Below are 13,751 nucleotides of genomic sequence, written 5' to 3'. Positions count from 1 at the left end.
CATTTGCCCGATGATTAGTGATGCTGGGCATCTTTTCAAGTACCTGTTGGCCATCTGAATATCTGCTTTGGAAAACTGTTTATTCAGCTTCTTTGCCCATTTTTTTAAGCAAATCATTTGGGTTCTTTGCTATTGAGATGTATGAATTTCTCATATGTTTTGGATATTAACTCCTTATCACATACATGGTTTACAAAACTTTCTCCCATTCTGTAGATTGCCTTTTCATTTTGATGATGGTCTCCTTGGCTGTGCAGAAGCTGTTTAGCTTGATGTGATCCCACTCTTTGTTTTTGCTTTTGGTGCCTGTGCTTTTTGTGTCATACCCATGAAATCATTAGCAAGACCAATGTCAAGGAGCTTTTCCCCTGTATTTTTCTAGGAGTTTTTTCATTTCAGGTCTTTTGTTCTATTAAAGTCTATCTTTAATCCTTTTAAGTTAATTTTTGAGTGATGAAGATAAGGGTCCAGTTTCATTCTTTTGCATGTAAATACCCAGTTTTCCCAACACAGTTCATTGAAGAGACTGTCTTTGCCCCATTGAGTATTCTTGACCACCTTGTCAATATTATTAGTTGACTGTAATGCATGAGTTTGTTTCTGGGCTCTCAATTCTGTTCCATAAGTCTATGCATCCATTTTCATGCCAGTTCCATACTATTTTGATTGCTTTTTAGTATAGTTCAAAATCAGTAAATATGGTCATTTTAGCTTTGTTCTTTCTTAGGATTCCTTTGGCTATTCAATGTCTTTAGTGATTCCGTATCAATTTTAGGATTCATTTTTCTTTTTCTGTAAAAAATACCATTAGAATCTTGATAGGGATTACATTATCTCTAGGTAACTTTGGGTAGTATAACATTTTAATAATATTAATCCTTCCAACCCATGAACATAGGATATCCATTTGTGTCTTCTTCAAATTCTTTTATCAGTGTCTTAACAGTTTTCACTGTACAGATCTTTCACCTCCTTGTTTAAATTTATTCCCAACTATTTTATTCTTTTTGACGTTGTATATGGAATTGTTTATTCTTTCAGATAATTTAGTGTTAATGTATAGAAATGCAGCTGGTTTTTGTATGTTCATTTTGCATCCTGCAACTTTACTAAATTGGCTTTTTGATGAAATCTGTAGGATTTTCTATGTAGACGACCATGTCATCTGTGAATAGAGACATGTCTGTTTTACTTCTTCCACTCTGATTTGGATGCCTTTTATTTCTTTTTTGTTGCCTGATTGCTTTGGCTAAAACTTGCAGTACTTTGTTGAATAGGAGTGGTGAGAATGAGCACCTTTATTTCGTTCCTAATTTTAGAGGAAGGGCTTTCAGCCTTTCACCATTGAGTGTGATATTACCTATGGGTTTGTCACATATGGTCTATGAAGTATGTTCCTTCTCTCCCAAATTTGTTGAGAGTTATCATGAATGGAAATAGAATTTTGTTAAATGTTTTCTCCACATCTCTTGAGATCATAGGATTTGTATCTTTTTTCTATTAATATGATATATCACATTGATTGATTTGTGGATGTTGAATTGTCCTTGCATCCCAGGGGCTCATCCCACTTGATGATTAATATGCTCTTGAATTCATTATGCCAATAATTTGTTGAGAATGTTTGCATTTATACTCATCAGAGATAATGACCTGTAGTTTTCTTCTAGTGTCCTTATGTGACTTCACTATCAGAGAAATGCTGCCCTTGAAAATGAGTTTGGAAGTGTTCCCCTCTCTTCAGTTTTTTGTAAGAGTTTGAGAAGAATTAATGTTAATATTTCTTTAAATGTTTGGTAGAATTCATTAGTGAAGCCATTTGGTCCTAAGCTTTATCTTTATTGGGATTTAACTTGATTTAGGGTCCTTATTATTAGTCTCTTCAGATTTTCTTTCTTCATGATCCAATTTTGGTAGGTTATGTTTCTGGGAATTTACCCATTTCTTCTAGGTTGTCCAATTTGTTGGTATATAATTGTTCATAGTAGTCTTTTATGATCTATTCTATTTCTGTAATATCAGTTGTAATAGCTCCTCTTTCATTTATAATTTTATTTATTTGGTTCCTGTCTTTTTTTTTCTGAGTCTAGTTAAGGGTTTGTCAATTTTATCTTTCCATAGAATCAGCTCTTAGTTTTGTTGATCTTTTCTATTGTTTTCTTAATCTCTATTCTATTTTTTTCTGCTCTAATCTATATTATTATTTCCTTCCTTTTTCTAACTTTGGTCCTACTTTGTTCTTCCTTGAAGTGTAAAGTTATGTTGTTTGGTATATTTCTTTTCTTGGTATATGTATGTGTCTATGTCTACAAACTTTCCTCTTAGGACTGCTTTTGCTGCATTCTATAACTTTTGTCGTAAGATATTTTTTATTTCTCTTTTGCTTTCTTCTTTGATTCCTTGGTTTTTCAGCAGTGTGTTAATTTCCATGTACTTGTGAATTTTCCATCTTCATGTTACTGATTTCTAGTTTCACCATTGTGATCAGAAAAGATACTTGATATTATTTCTATTTTGAATATGTTGAAACTTATTTCATTGTCTAGCATATGATCTATTGTAGAAAGTGTTATGTGTGCTCTTGAGAAGAATATGTATTCTGCCTCTGTTGGATGGAATGTTAGGTCCATTTGCTAGGTAGTGTTGTTTAAGTCCACTGCTTCCTTTTTGATTTTCTGTCTGGATGATCTATCCATTGTTGAGAGTGGGATATTACAGTCCCCAACTATTATTGTATTGCTGCTTATTTCTCCTTTTAGTTCTGTTAATATTTACATTATGTATTTAGGTGCTTTATTAGTGGATACATAAATATTTACAGTTAGCATATAAACTCTTAATGGAATAACTTTTGTATATTAATATAGTGAACTTATTTGTTTAGAGCATTTTTAGTTTAAAATCTATTGTGTTGGGGCACCTGGGTGGCTCAGTCAGTTAAGCATCGGACTCTTGGTTTCGGTTCAGGTCATGATCTCATGGTTCCGTGAGTTCGAGTCCTGTATCGGGCTCTGCGCTGATGGTGCAGAGCCTGCTTGGGATTCTCATTCTCTGCCTCTCTCCCTCTCTCTCTCTCTCTCTCTCTCAAAACAAACTTAAAAAAAAAATTAAAAAATAAAATCTCTTGTGTCTAAGTATTGCTTGCCCTGCTTTATTTTGGTTACCATTTGCTTGAAATAGCTTTTTATGTCTCTTCAGTCTCTGTGTGTGTCCTTGAAGCTAAAATAAATCTGTTGTATGCAGCATACTGTTGGATCTTGTTTTTTTAATCCATTCTCTCATTTTTTGCTTTTGATTACAGAATGTAACCCATTTACATTTAAAGTAATTCTTGATAGGTAAGGACATATTGCTGTCATCTTGATAATTGTTTTTTGACTGGTTTGTAGTCTTTGTTTCTTCCCATCTTCCTGTCTTCCTATGTGATTTGATGACTTTATAACATCCTATTTTAAGCTGATTGAAAATGATGTGACCAAAAGTTAACCATATGGGAAGTATTACTGTTGTCAGTCTTTTATTTAATTAAAAATGAAAAGTTTAAGGGCACCTTGGTTACTCATTTGGTTAAACATCCAACTTTGGCTCGGGTCATGATCTCATAGTTTGTGAGTTCAGGCCCTGCACAGGCTCTGCACTGACAGCTCAGAGCCTGGAGGCAGCTTCAGATTCTATGTCTCCCTCTCTCCCTGCCCCTCCCCTGCTTGTGCTCGCTCGCTCGCTCTCTCCCTCTCTCTCTCAAAAATAAAAAACATTTAAAAAAGAAAAAAAGAAAAGTTTAAACTCTCTGTGGCACCTGGCTGGCTCATTTGGAAGAGCATGCAACTCTTTATCTCAGGCCCATGAGCTTGAGTCCCATGTTGGGCATAAAGATTACTTAAATAAACAAAATTTAAAGGAAGAAAGAAATAAATAAAAGTTTAAACTCTGAAAAGGAAGATGTAGTTATCACACTTGCACTGAAGAAAGTAGACACTAATCAAGAGAGCTGTTGAATTTTTGGTGATGCTTGGAATAGAGAGGAAAAGAGAAAACTACCCAGGAATTCTGTTAATGTTTAGTCACATGCTCATGAAAGCAGCAGAATGAGAATAATATGACAGACAGCATGGATCAGTGCACAGGCTCTGGAGTCAGGTATATCTGGGCTTGGGTCCTGCCTTTGTCCATTGTGACCTCTGTGACCTTGAACACTTCACTTAAGCCTGTTCTTCTTCTGTAAAATAGAGATAATAATAGTCCCTACTCATGGAATTAAATGAGATCATGCATTTAAAGCACTTAGTATAATAACTGGCACATAGAAGTGCTCCATAAATGATAACAGGGTTGCTGTTGTTGCTAGGCACTGTCCAGACTTTGAAAATACACAAATTTGGTTCTGAATGCCCAGTCTGTCACATACTGGCCAAGCAAGTACTTAACCTTTCCTAACCTCAGTTAATATAAAATGGAGTTAATATCTACCTCATAGTGCTGCTATGAATATTAAATGAGCAGAAGTATGTAGGAAGTACCTGGTTGTAGATTGGATTGGGTTTTGAGATCACATTTTCCTTACTGTCACCTGTTGTTGTTTTTTTAATATTTGTAAACTTTGGCATTTGAGTCAGATGTCTAGTTGTCTTTAAAGGTCTTCTTGTATATTTATTTAAGTTTTCCTTAGTACCCATTTTCCATTTTCCTCTTTTTCTTGTTAATCTTTACAGTTTTTAGAGGGCAGTAAATTGTGCCTAAGGATTATAATTTTAACTTGGCTTTTAAAAAAAATTTCCAAGTTTATTTATTTTTGAGAGAAAAAGACAGAGAGAACACAAGCAGGGGTGGGGCAGAGAGAGAGAGAGAGGGAGACACAGAATTCGAAGCAGGCTCTAGGCTCTGAGCAGTCGGCACATTCCACCAACTGAGCCACCCAGACGCCCCAATATAATTTTATCTTCTTAGCTTAATTCTTCTGAGTGGTGAACTAGATCATTTACCCTAATCAGTCAGTCAAGGATGATTTAAAACCAACTCTGTGCCTAGCACCTTGTAACATTCCCTGGTCCATAAACTGTGGTCCCTACCCTTTCATCTTTTTGAGCTCCTTTCTAGTATCTTGGGCTGAACAGTTGGGTTTTACTTTTTCCGCTTTTCTTTCTTGAGCCTTACTTAATCTTTGATTACTTTTTTTTTTGTTTGTTTTATTTCTGAGAAAGAGAGGGCGTGAGCAGGGGAGGGTCAGAGAGAGAGGGAGATACAGAATCTGAAGCAGGTTCCAGGCTCTGAGCTGGCTGTCAGCACAGAGCCCGACGCGGGGCCCGAACCCACGAACAGTATGATCATGACCTGTGCCAAAGTGGAACGCTTAACTGACTGAGCCACCCAGGTGCCCTGTAATCTTTGATTACTTTATAAATCTCTTAAAGGACTTTATAGTTTCACTGATAGCTGTAATTTAACAAGCCAATTGACATTTTGAGTCTTTGACATTAAAAAGCCTCATTTTTTAACTTCTTAATAATCGGCTACCTTTAGACTTTGTCTTTTTTCCTTTCATACCTGAACTTTGATTCAATTTCTCATAAAAGTTTTATTAAGTAACTTTAAAAGAAATGGGAGGATCTTTTTAGCCTTTTGGATATCTCTGATTTTTTTCTTTCTTGTTCATCATAGTGTCTTTTTGTAAAAAGCCAGTATAAGAGACATTTGCTTTGAAAGTCTACATTTTAAGCTGTATTTTGTTTTATCTGTTGATCAAATGAAGATAATACTTGCCACCTAGCTCCGTAAAGATTAGAGTTAGAATGTTTTAAACTCACGTACTCAGTGCTATTGAAATATCTCATTTTTATTATATGTTCATAATATACATACTGCTGTATTTACTGTTTTGTTTATTTTGCAATAGTGAAATTGAAATAGGATTTTTAAAATTTATTTTGAGTGAGAGAGTATGGGGGTGGGGCAGAGAGAGAGGGAGAAAGAATCCCCAGCAGTTTCTGTGATGTCATTGTGGAGCCCATTGCAGGGCTCCATCCCACGAACTCTTGAGATCATGACCTGAGCCAAAACCAGGAGTCGTTGATTAACTGACTGAGCAACCCAGGCATCCCAGTGAAATATGATTTTAAATTTTCTCTTACGTCACTACAAAGGTATTAAATACATGTCATTCTTTTAGAAATGGTTCTATTTACAGTTAGTTTCGTACTTTACAGAAACTGATGTTTCTTTTAGAAAGGCAGTATATCAGGGGCTTAGAGACTGGACTCTAGAGCTAGATTAGTTGGGTTTGAATGAAGGATTAATTTATTATGTAAGTAATCTGAGGCAAGTAACTTCTCTGCCTCAATTTACTGATCTGCAAAATATAGGTAACAATACGTGATAAAGTTCTGAGGAATAAATTAGTAGGCATATATAAGCGCTTAGGACACTGCCTAGTACTCAAAAACATTAGCTGTTGCTATTATTGACAAAATAATAGATGTGTTTATGCCTTTAATATTTAACCAGATTTTTTGGTAGTATTTTGGCTCTCTGTGAAATATGGCAGACTTTCCCCCTAACCAACTGGAACTCCATTTTAAAAGCAGATTGGACAGTTAGGTCTTCTGTGGCTCCTGCCCCTTCCAGGGATTTCCCACAGAGTCCGATTGTTTTATACATAAATCATTTTTGTTCTGAAAATATTACGCGTACTGTGAAAATAAACATAATACCAAATAGCAGAAGGTTAACCTCTCCTTCCTCATTTCTACTTCCTGGAAGAGTAATTCTTTTCCATATTTTTATTTGAATTTGTCATCTATTAATTTATAATCCCCTTCACAAGCTTTCTATTAGCCTTAGGATGAATTCCAACTCTTAAAACCCCTGCCCTCCTCTCACTTTTACTTTTTGGTAATTCCTGTTAGATTCTCAGGTAAAAACGTCACTTCTTCAAGGAAGTTCTTTCCTGACCTCCGAACTGGGTCAGCTTAATGTCCCCACAGCCCCTGTACTTTCTCTACCATAGTGCTGCTATCTAAGGGAGGGCAGGGGGGAGTCCTAGAATTTAGGAGGTGCTTTTGGTATTTAGTGGGCAGGGCTGAGAGATTCTAGATGTTCACCATTAAGAATTGTCTTAAGCCCTAAATGACTTGTGAATGCTCCACTACATGATCACAGAGGAGAAAAAAATATCAGCCAAGAGCCTCAAATAATTTTACATATGCACATGGAATTTTTTGCAAGATTTTAATTAAATGTTGAGTTTTCTAAGGATAAAACTACCATACTAGTGAAGGAAGGGTAAACCTTGTTTCGTGTGGAGTTGTTCACCATTTTGAGAAACCATGTCAGTGTTAGCAACATTTACCACCTTCATAGTAATTCACCATGTAGGTGGAAACATCTAGCTACTCAGTAAAATTTTTTTTAACATAATTGAAATTAGAGAAAAAAGGGGGCGCCTGGGTGGCTTAGTCCGTTAAGCATCCGACTTTCGCTTAGGTCATGATCTCGCAGTTCGTGGGTTCGAGCCCCGCGTCGGGCTCTGTGCTGACTGCCAGCTCAGAGCCTGGAGCCTGTTTCAGAGTCTGTGACTCCCTCTCTCTCTGACCCTCCCCTGCTCACACTGTCTCTCTCTCTCCTAGAAATAAATAAAACATTAGAAAAAAAATAAAAAAAAAAAAGAAATTAGGGAAAAAAAGGGAAAAAAAGCTCTGAACCAAAGGGGGTTAAAGCACTCTTCTCTTTCCTGGCCGAATATATTTGTGTTAGTCTCTCTTCCTATGGTACTTTATTCATACGCTTCATTCATAGACCGTGCATCTGTCTCTCTCACTAAATGAGAGCTTAGTGGGTGCAAGAACAATATTTTACTCACTTTTGAATCGTCATTGCTCATTGAGCCACATGGTAGTTGTTCAGCTTAATATTCAGTTGAATTAATGGCAACAGCAATACTATTTATTCAATAAATATTTATTGAATCAGACTCTACTAGGCAAAGAGGGCCAAAAGACACTGTCCCACTTCTCCATGAACACATAGTCTGTTGCTAAGACAGACCTGGAAATAATTATAATATGACAGTTTCTGATCTGTAATGAAAAAAACACTTAAGTCTTGTGGGAAGGTCCTAGAATAATATCATGAAAGAGAAATAGTATCCAGTATCAAGCGTAGTGCCAAGGAAGACGCTCAGTAAATATTTCGAAATTGAATAGATGAGCATAGCTCTGAAGAATGAGAAGGAGTTTTCCAAATGGCCAAATGTAAAGAGGACATTCCAGTCAGGAAATCCCTTTGCAAAGGCTCAGAGGTATGAGAGGCTCAGTTGGTATTGGTAGAGCGTAAAGTTTGAGGTTAAGCCATAAGAGATAAAGCTGTCCCTAGAGGTGATGGACCAGATCATGAAACCAGATCCCATGAAAAAAGGTAGATTTTATCTTGCAGGCAGTAGAAAACCATTGGTGTGGCAGTTAAAACTACTATATTTCAGAGTCCAGAGTGCTAACCATTATACCATGGAACCACCACAAAACTACTATATTTTAAATCATATCATATGTCAGGCAGGTACATATAATCCTGTCACAAAGTTGATATATTCTCATTTTAGGGTTGACAAACTAAAGCTCAGAGAGATTAATTAACTTGTCCAAGTTTTTCCAGCTACTAAATGGAAGGACTAGGATTTAAACTTAGGTTGGTTGAATCCAGACCTCCCATTTGCTTTTTGAACTATGGCTTACAGTCTCTCCAGCAGGGAAGAGACTAGATTTATTTTTACTTTTTTCAACCAGTGCTTTACCTCACACGAGTCTTGACTCTAGCAAATTCAAATTATGTACATTTAACTTCTTAACAGTTTGGGAGTCTTCAGTTTTCTGAAGGCCCCAAACAGTATCTTAGAGTAACTTAGTATTCTTAGTAGCTTTGTATTCTGGTCCATCTTCTATCTAGCTAGTTCAGATAACTGTTTTAGCTAATGAAATGCCTTGGACTGGGGGTCGGGGGTGGTTTCACTGTGGAATGTTGTGGACTAATCAGCATGATTTGCATACTCTAAAAGAGAAACATTGAAAGTATTACTTCCCTTTTTTGAAACATTTAGATCTCAGCCTTCAGCATGCAAATAGGATAGTAATTACTTCAGGAAAATCCAGTGTTAATCTTGATATTGTTTATTATAGATGTAGTTTACTATTTAAATAAATGATTTCTTTTATTACTGTTTAAATAAATGATTTCAGAATCCCGGTGTCCTCTGTTAGCTTAAGGCACTTCAGACATTACCTAAATAACCGTGTGATCCCTCTGGCTTACCCTAGCAGAAGACTCTTCCTAATTTTAATGGCCAACGAAATGTGGTAAGTTCTGGAGATAGAGATGGTAATTGTTGCACAACAATAAGAATGTACTTAATGCCATTAAACTGTACACTTAAAATGGTTAAAATGCTACACTTAATGTTATACGTATATATTACCACTGTAAGGAAAATGTGGTATAGAAGTTCAAAATACTTGTTTCCAATAATTTGAGTAAGGTATGAGGGAACAGTTTATCTTCGTTATACCTATACCATCATCATAGGTGGATCAAATTAAATGTTCTAAATACTGAACTGTTTGAAAAGAAAAAGAATTCTACTTTTCTGGGTGCAGGGGTAAAGATGAAGCATGATAATGATCTTATGGGGCTCTCATCCTAAGGATGGATGTGATGATGCCTTTTTGACCTGGCTGCTATTGGCCCAGACTTAAGGTTATTTAAAAGGGCAGCTAGGGAGTTAAGTAGGCTATCCAAATGTCACCTCCACTGGTGAGATGTGTGTGGTCACAGCTCCAGTTTATAACTAAAGTCCAGATTTTTAGGTTCCCTCCCTTTTACCATTCCCTGCTCCCTACCGTAGTGTCAGTAGCAATAAAGTTTTCACCCATTAGATTCACAAAAATGAAAAGAATGTGCTGGTGGAGATATGGGAAACATTCATATTCTCTGTGAGTGTAAATTTCATAACTGTTTTTAGAAAGCAATGTGGTAATAACTGTTAGAAATTTTTAAATGCGCATACTTTTGGCCTAATAATCCCACTGGGGTGCCACTACTGTGTAGACACATTAGGACAAGAAAGTTTTTTTGTGTGTGTGGTTCAAAAACAAGAAGAAGAAGAAAAGGAAGCATCCTGGAAGCCCATCAAGAAGGGGTTGAGTAAATTATGTTCTGTTCATTCTAAAGACCTGTGTGCATCTATTAAAAAGTGACTGAAATCTATGTGTATTAGCCTGGAATGATGGTATGTTATGTGTTTAAAAGTTGTAGCATTAATAGAGTGTCGTATGTAGTATGCTTTTAAAACAAAACTGGAACTATATGTATGTTTGAGAATACAGAAAAGTGTAGCAGGATTAATCAGACTTAAAACTGGTTCTGTCATGTACATAAGCTTGGAGGCAGGATTGAATTAACTTTATGTGTACAATCATATTGTTTGGTTTCTTACAATTTTTGTAATTTTTAACAAGTTTCTGAAGTAAGAAGAGGGAAGGAGAGATCTGTATGATAGAAATTATAACAATTACTTTGGATGACTGGGGATGGGTACACTGGAAACCTTGGTACTGGTAATGATCATAATATATTTTGATGTGGGCGTTGGTTACGCAGGCATCTTCAGTTTGTACAACTCCATTTAGTTGTATGCCTATGATTTGTACAGGTTATGTATATTTGAAAGTGTATTAAAATTACGGCACAGCAATACAAGGGAGTACTATCATGTTTTTTAAAAATATTTCCAATAAATCTATAATGATATATGAAGTTGGGCAAGAAGCAGGAGTCCCATTATTATAAAATATAATGTACACATAAGCACACAGAACGAAGATTGGAATAAAAACACTATAATATTAATAGATATGTTTAGATGATCATTGTTTTCTAGGGGAGGGGGTTGTTTTAAATAAGAACAGTTTTTTGCATTGGGTCATTTAGGAAGTCCATAGGAGATTGTGAGCAAAACACATTACAGGATATTAACCAGAAAATAAGGGTGAAGAAGAGAGGAAGGGATTAAAAAGGAAGGAAAAAAAGGAAGAAGGAAAAAAACCCAAAAACAATGCTAACTAGACACCTGCGGTAAGGTCAGGTAATTTTAACCCCTGCTAAGAAGGGGATCCCTACAAGGAAGGGACTAATTTCCGCTGTCTAACCATCATGTAGTAGTAAAGCCTTATGAAAAATTCTTTCAGCATACTCAGTTTGATTTTTACAAATAATTCACCCTTGAGACTTAAGTTTTGTTTTTGTTTAAGCATTTAGTTTTAATGAAACTGTGTCACTGATATAATAGTTTCAACTGATTGTAGCAGATGCAACTCTTAGTAGCTGAAGAAACCTAAACTCCGCCCAGTCTTTGCTAATTAACTGGGGTAATTTGCTCAGATCTTTTTGATCCATAATTGGCACATGGGGTCAAATAATACTTCCCCAGGTTGGCTAGAGAATCAAATGAGAAAATGTATGTGAGAGCACTTTAATAGAATTAAACACAATCCACTTATAAAATTACGTTACTTTTCTTGTTTTTTCTTCATCCCAACCAAAGCCCTTAGTTGTGAAATGTGGTTATTTCAGATGGAATTTATTTCACTTGAGTTCAAAAGTTTAAGTTTATAAAAGAATACAGCTTTTTCATTCACGTTGTGCAAAGGTAAATGCAGTGTTTAGTGTTTATCAAGGTGTGGGTTGTGACTGCAATACATTTTTAATATTTTAGACTAAATATTAGTGCCAGGTATATCAAATTGAAAGGTAAACATTTTTATTTGCTCTAAGTATTGTTAAATTGTCAGGGGAATTCCAGGCTTTTTCCTCTATTTCAGTCATTCTTCATTATTCACCATGTTAATTTAAAATAACGAATACCCCAAATCAAGTCTCTTCAGGTGCTTCTCAGGGGTTTTGATAAGGACTCGACTTTTGATTAGTTCTTAAATCAGTAATAATCTGTACGGAACTCAAGTTGGGTTGGGTTGGAAAAAACTGCGTGGCACTAGGACCCAGGGGGCTCCCGTGAGCGGATCTAGGGGCCAGATTGCAAATTCGCGGTGACTCAGTCTGGTCGGCTCCTTGCGCTCGGCGGCCGCGGCGGCAGCAGCAGCAGAAGCAGCAGTAGACGTTGGGCGGCCGAGCTGCTAGGATCAGTTCCCCCGGGTTTCGCCGTCCGAGACTTCTTTCGGGGCACCCCCAAGCAGGTCCGAGGCGTCTGGGGAGCCAAGGGGTCGTTCTGGCGGGGAAAAGGGGGTTGCTCGGCGCGGGAAGCCCTCGGGCCTGTGCACGGGGAGTAACATTTGCTCCGTCTCTTCCTGTGTCTGGCTTTATTTGCAGCAAACCAAGATGGAGTATGAGTGGAAACCTGACGAGCAAGGGCTTCAGCAAATCCTGCAGCTGCTGAAGGAGTCCCAGTCCCCAGACACCACCATCCAGAGAACCGTGCAACAAGTATCCTTTCCGAGGCCTTGCCGCCGCCCGCGCAGCTCGCCCCGCGCGGGGCCCGCTCCCGGCGGCCGGGTGGCTCCCGCCGCCCCTCCCCCTCCTCCCGCTCCCCGGATCCCTCCGCCCTCCGCCCGCCCGCCCGCGGGGAGAGGCCCGGCCGCCGCCGCAGCTCCTGCCCGGCGCCTGGCGCACGCGGCCCTCGAGCCCGGGTCCGGGGTGTTGCCGCGGCCGCCGGCTTCCGGCCCGCGGGAGGCGGGGGCTCCCGGCCGCCGCCCGCGATCGCTACATGTGCGCCCGCCCGGCCGCCACGTCCCCGCCCGCCCACCGCTGACCTGCCCGTGGGGCGGAGAGCGACGCGGGCGGGCGAGTCCCGGGTTGCGGCGCGGTCCCCGGCTCCCCGGCTGCACACAATGCTCCCCGCGCCGAGGGGACAGCGGGCCGAGCGAGAGTCCGGGTGGAGGGCCCTGCGTGCCAGACGGGCCTCGCCGACCAAGCGCCCGACCAGAAATGGGGTGGAGCTGGCGCGGGGTTTAAACTGCCGCCGCATTGGGCCTGGGGTTTCCAGGGCCCTTGCCCTCAAAGTGCTGGAGACCCTACAAGCAGGGGGTCCCAGGCCTCACCCAGGGCTGCTCGTGCGCACACCTGTTGCAAGCTTCCTGGCTCCCAAGTGAAAAGTCTCTGGCTCAAAAGGTTGACTGCTCAGTTACCCAGTGTTTACGGAGTTTGCTGGGGTAGCGGTCATATTGCCTCGGTTTTAAAGACCGAAAAGGTTAAAAGCAGCAGCAAAACCTCTGTTGTGAGTGTTCTGTATGGTGCCCTGAACTGTGGACAAATAAAAATCGGATCATTGGATCCGATAAAGGAGGCAAATTTATTCACCCAGTCATCGATAGCCTTTTTTTTCCCCTGTTATTTTGAGACCAAAGAAGTTAATTCGTTAAACAATTTAAGTCTGCTATTGTTGCAGAAAATCTCGTGATTTGTACTGTTAAGTCAATAGCAAAACTGTAGAATTTGGTAAGTAAGCTCTTTAAGACTTATTTAAATATAATTCACTGTAAAGGTGAAATTATACACAATTCCATGAGAAATTCTGCTAAATAAGTGTCAAAGAAATACTGCATTGCTGTAATTTAGAACCTTTATAGAGGAGGAAGCACGTAGCTTCTTGGTTAATATAATACTGCTTATTTAAAACTGGAGGGGATAATGCTGCTAGTACCAAGGGAAGGAGAGTAGTTTTGGCATGTGTGGGAGCTTGTATCTGAAACCCTGTG

At 38.8% G+C, this 13,751-nt stretch overlaps 1 protein-coding gene across 2 annotated transcripts in view; it reads left to right on the top strand.

Annotated features, from left to right (window-relative positions):
- Nucleotides 1-13,751, top strand: part of TNPO1 (transportin 1) — a 93,253-nt gene that overhangs the window by 22,927 nt on the left and 56,575 nt on the right. Inside the window, exons 1-2 of one of the 2 annotated variants that reach the window (XM_039242068.1) lie at nt 12,105-12,233; nt 12,367-12,480. In XM_039242068.1, coding sequence (XP_039097999.1) covers nt 12,376-12,480 — 105 coding nt within the window. In that variant the 5' untranslated portion in view covers nt 12,105-12,233; nt 12,367-12,375. Of the gene's footprint in view, nt 1-12,104; nt 12,234-12,366; nt 12,481-13,751 lie in introns of those variants that run through there. The other variant, XM_039242067.1, reaches the window with a different exon arrangement.

This window comes from Hyaena hyaena, unplaced genomic scaffold (assembly GCF_003009895.1).
Source record: "Hyaena hyaena isolate Hyena2069 unplaced genomic scaffold, ASM300989v1 scaffold_205, whole genome shotgun sequence".
In the NCBI taxonomy this organism is placed as follows: Eukaryota; Metazoa; Chordata; class Mammalia; order Carnivora; family Hyaenidae; genus Hyaena; species Hyaena hyaena.
The sequence above is the reverse complement of the archived record's forward strand: the minus strand, read 5'-3'. Positions and strand labels throughout refer to the sequence as shown.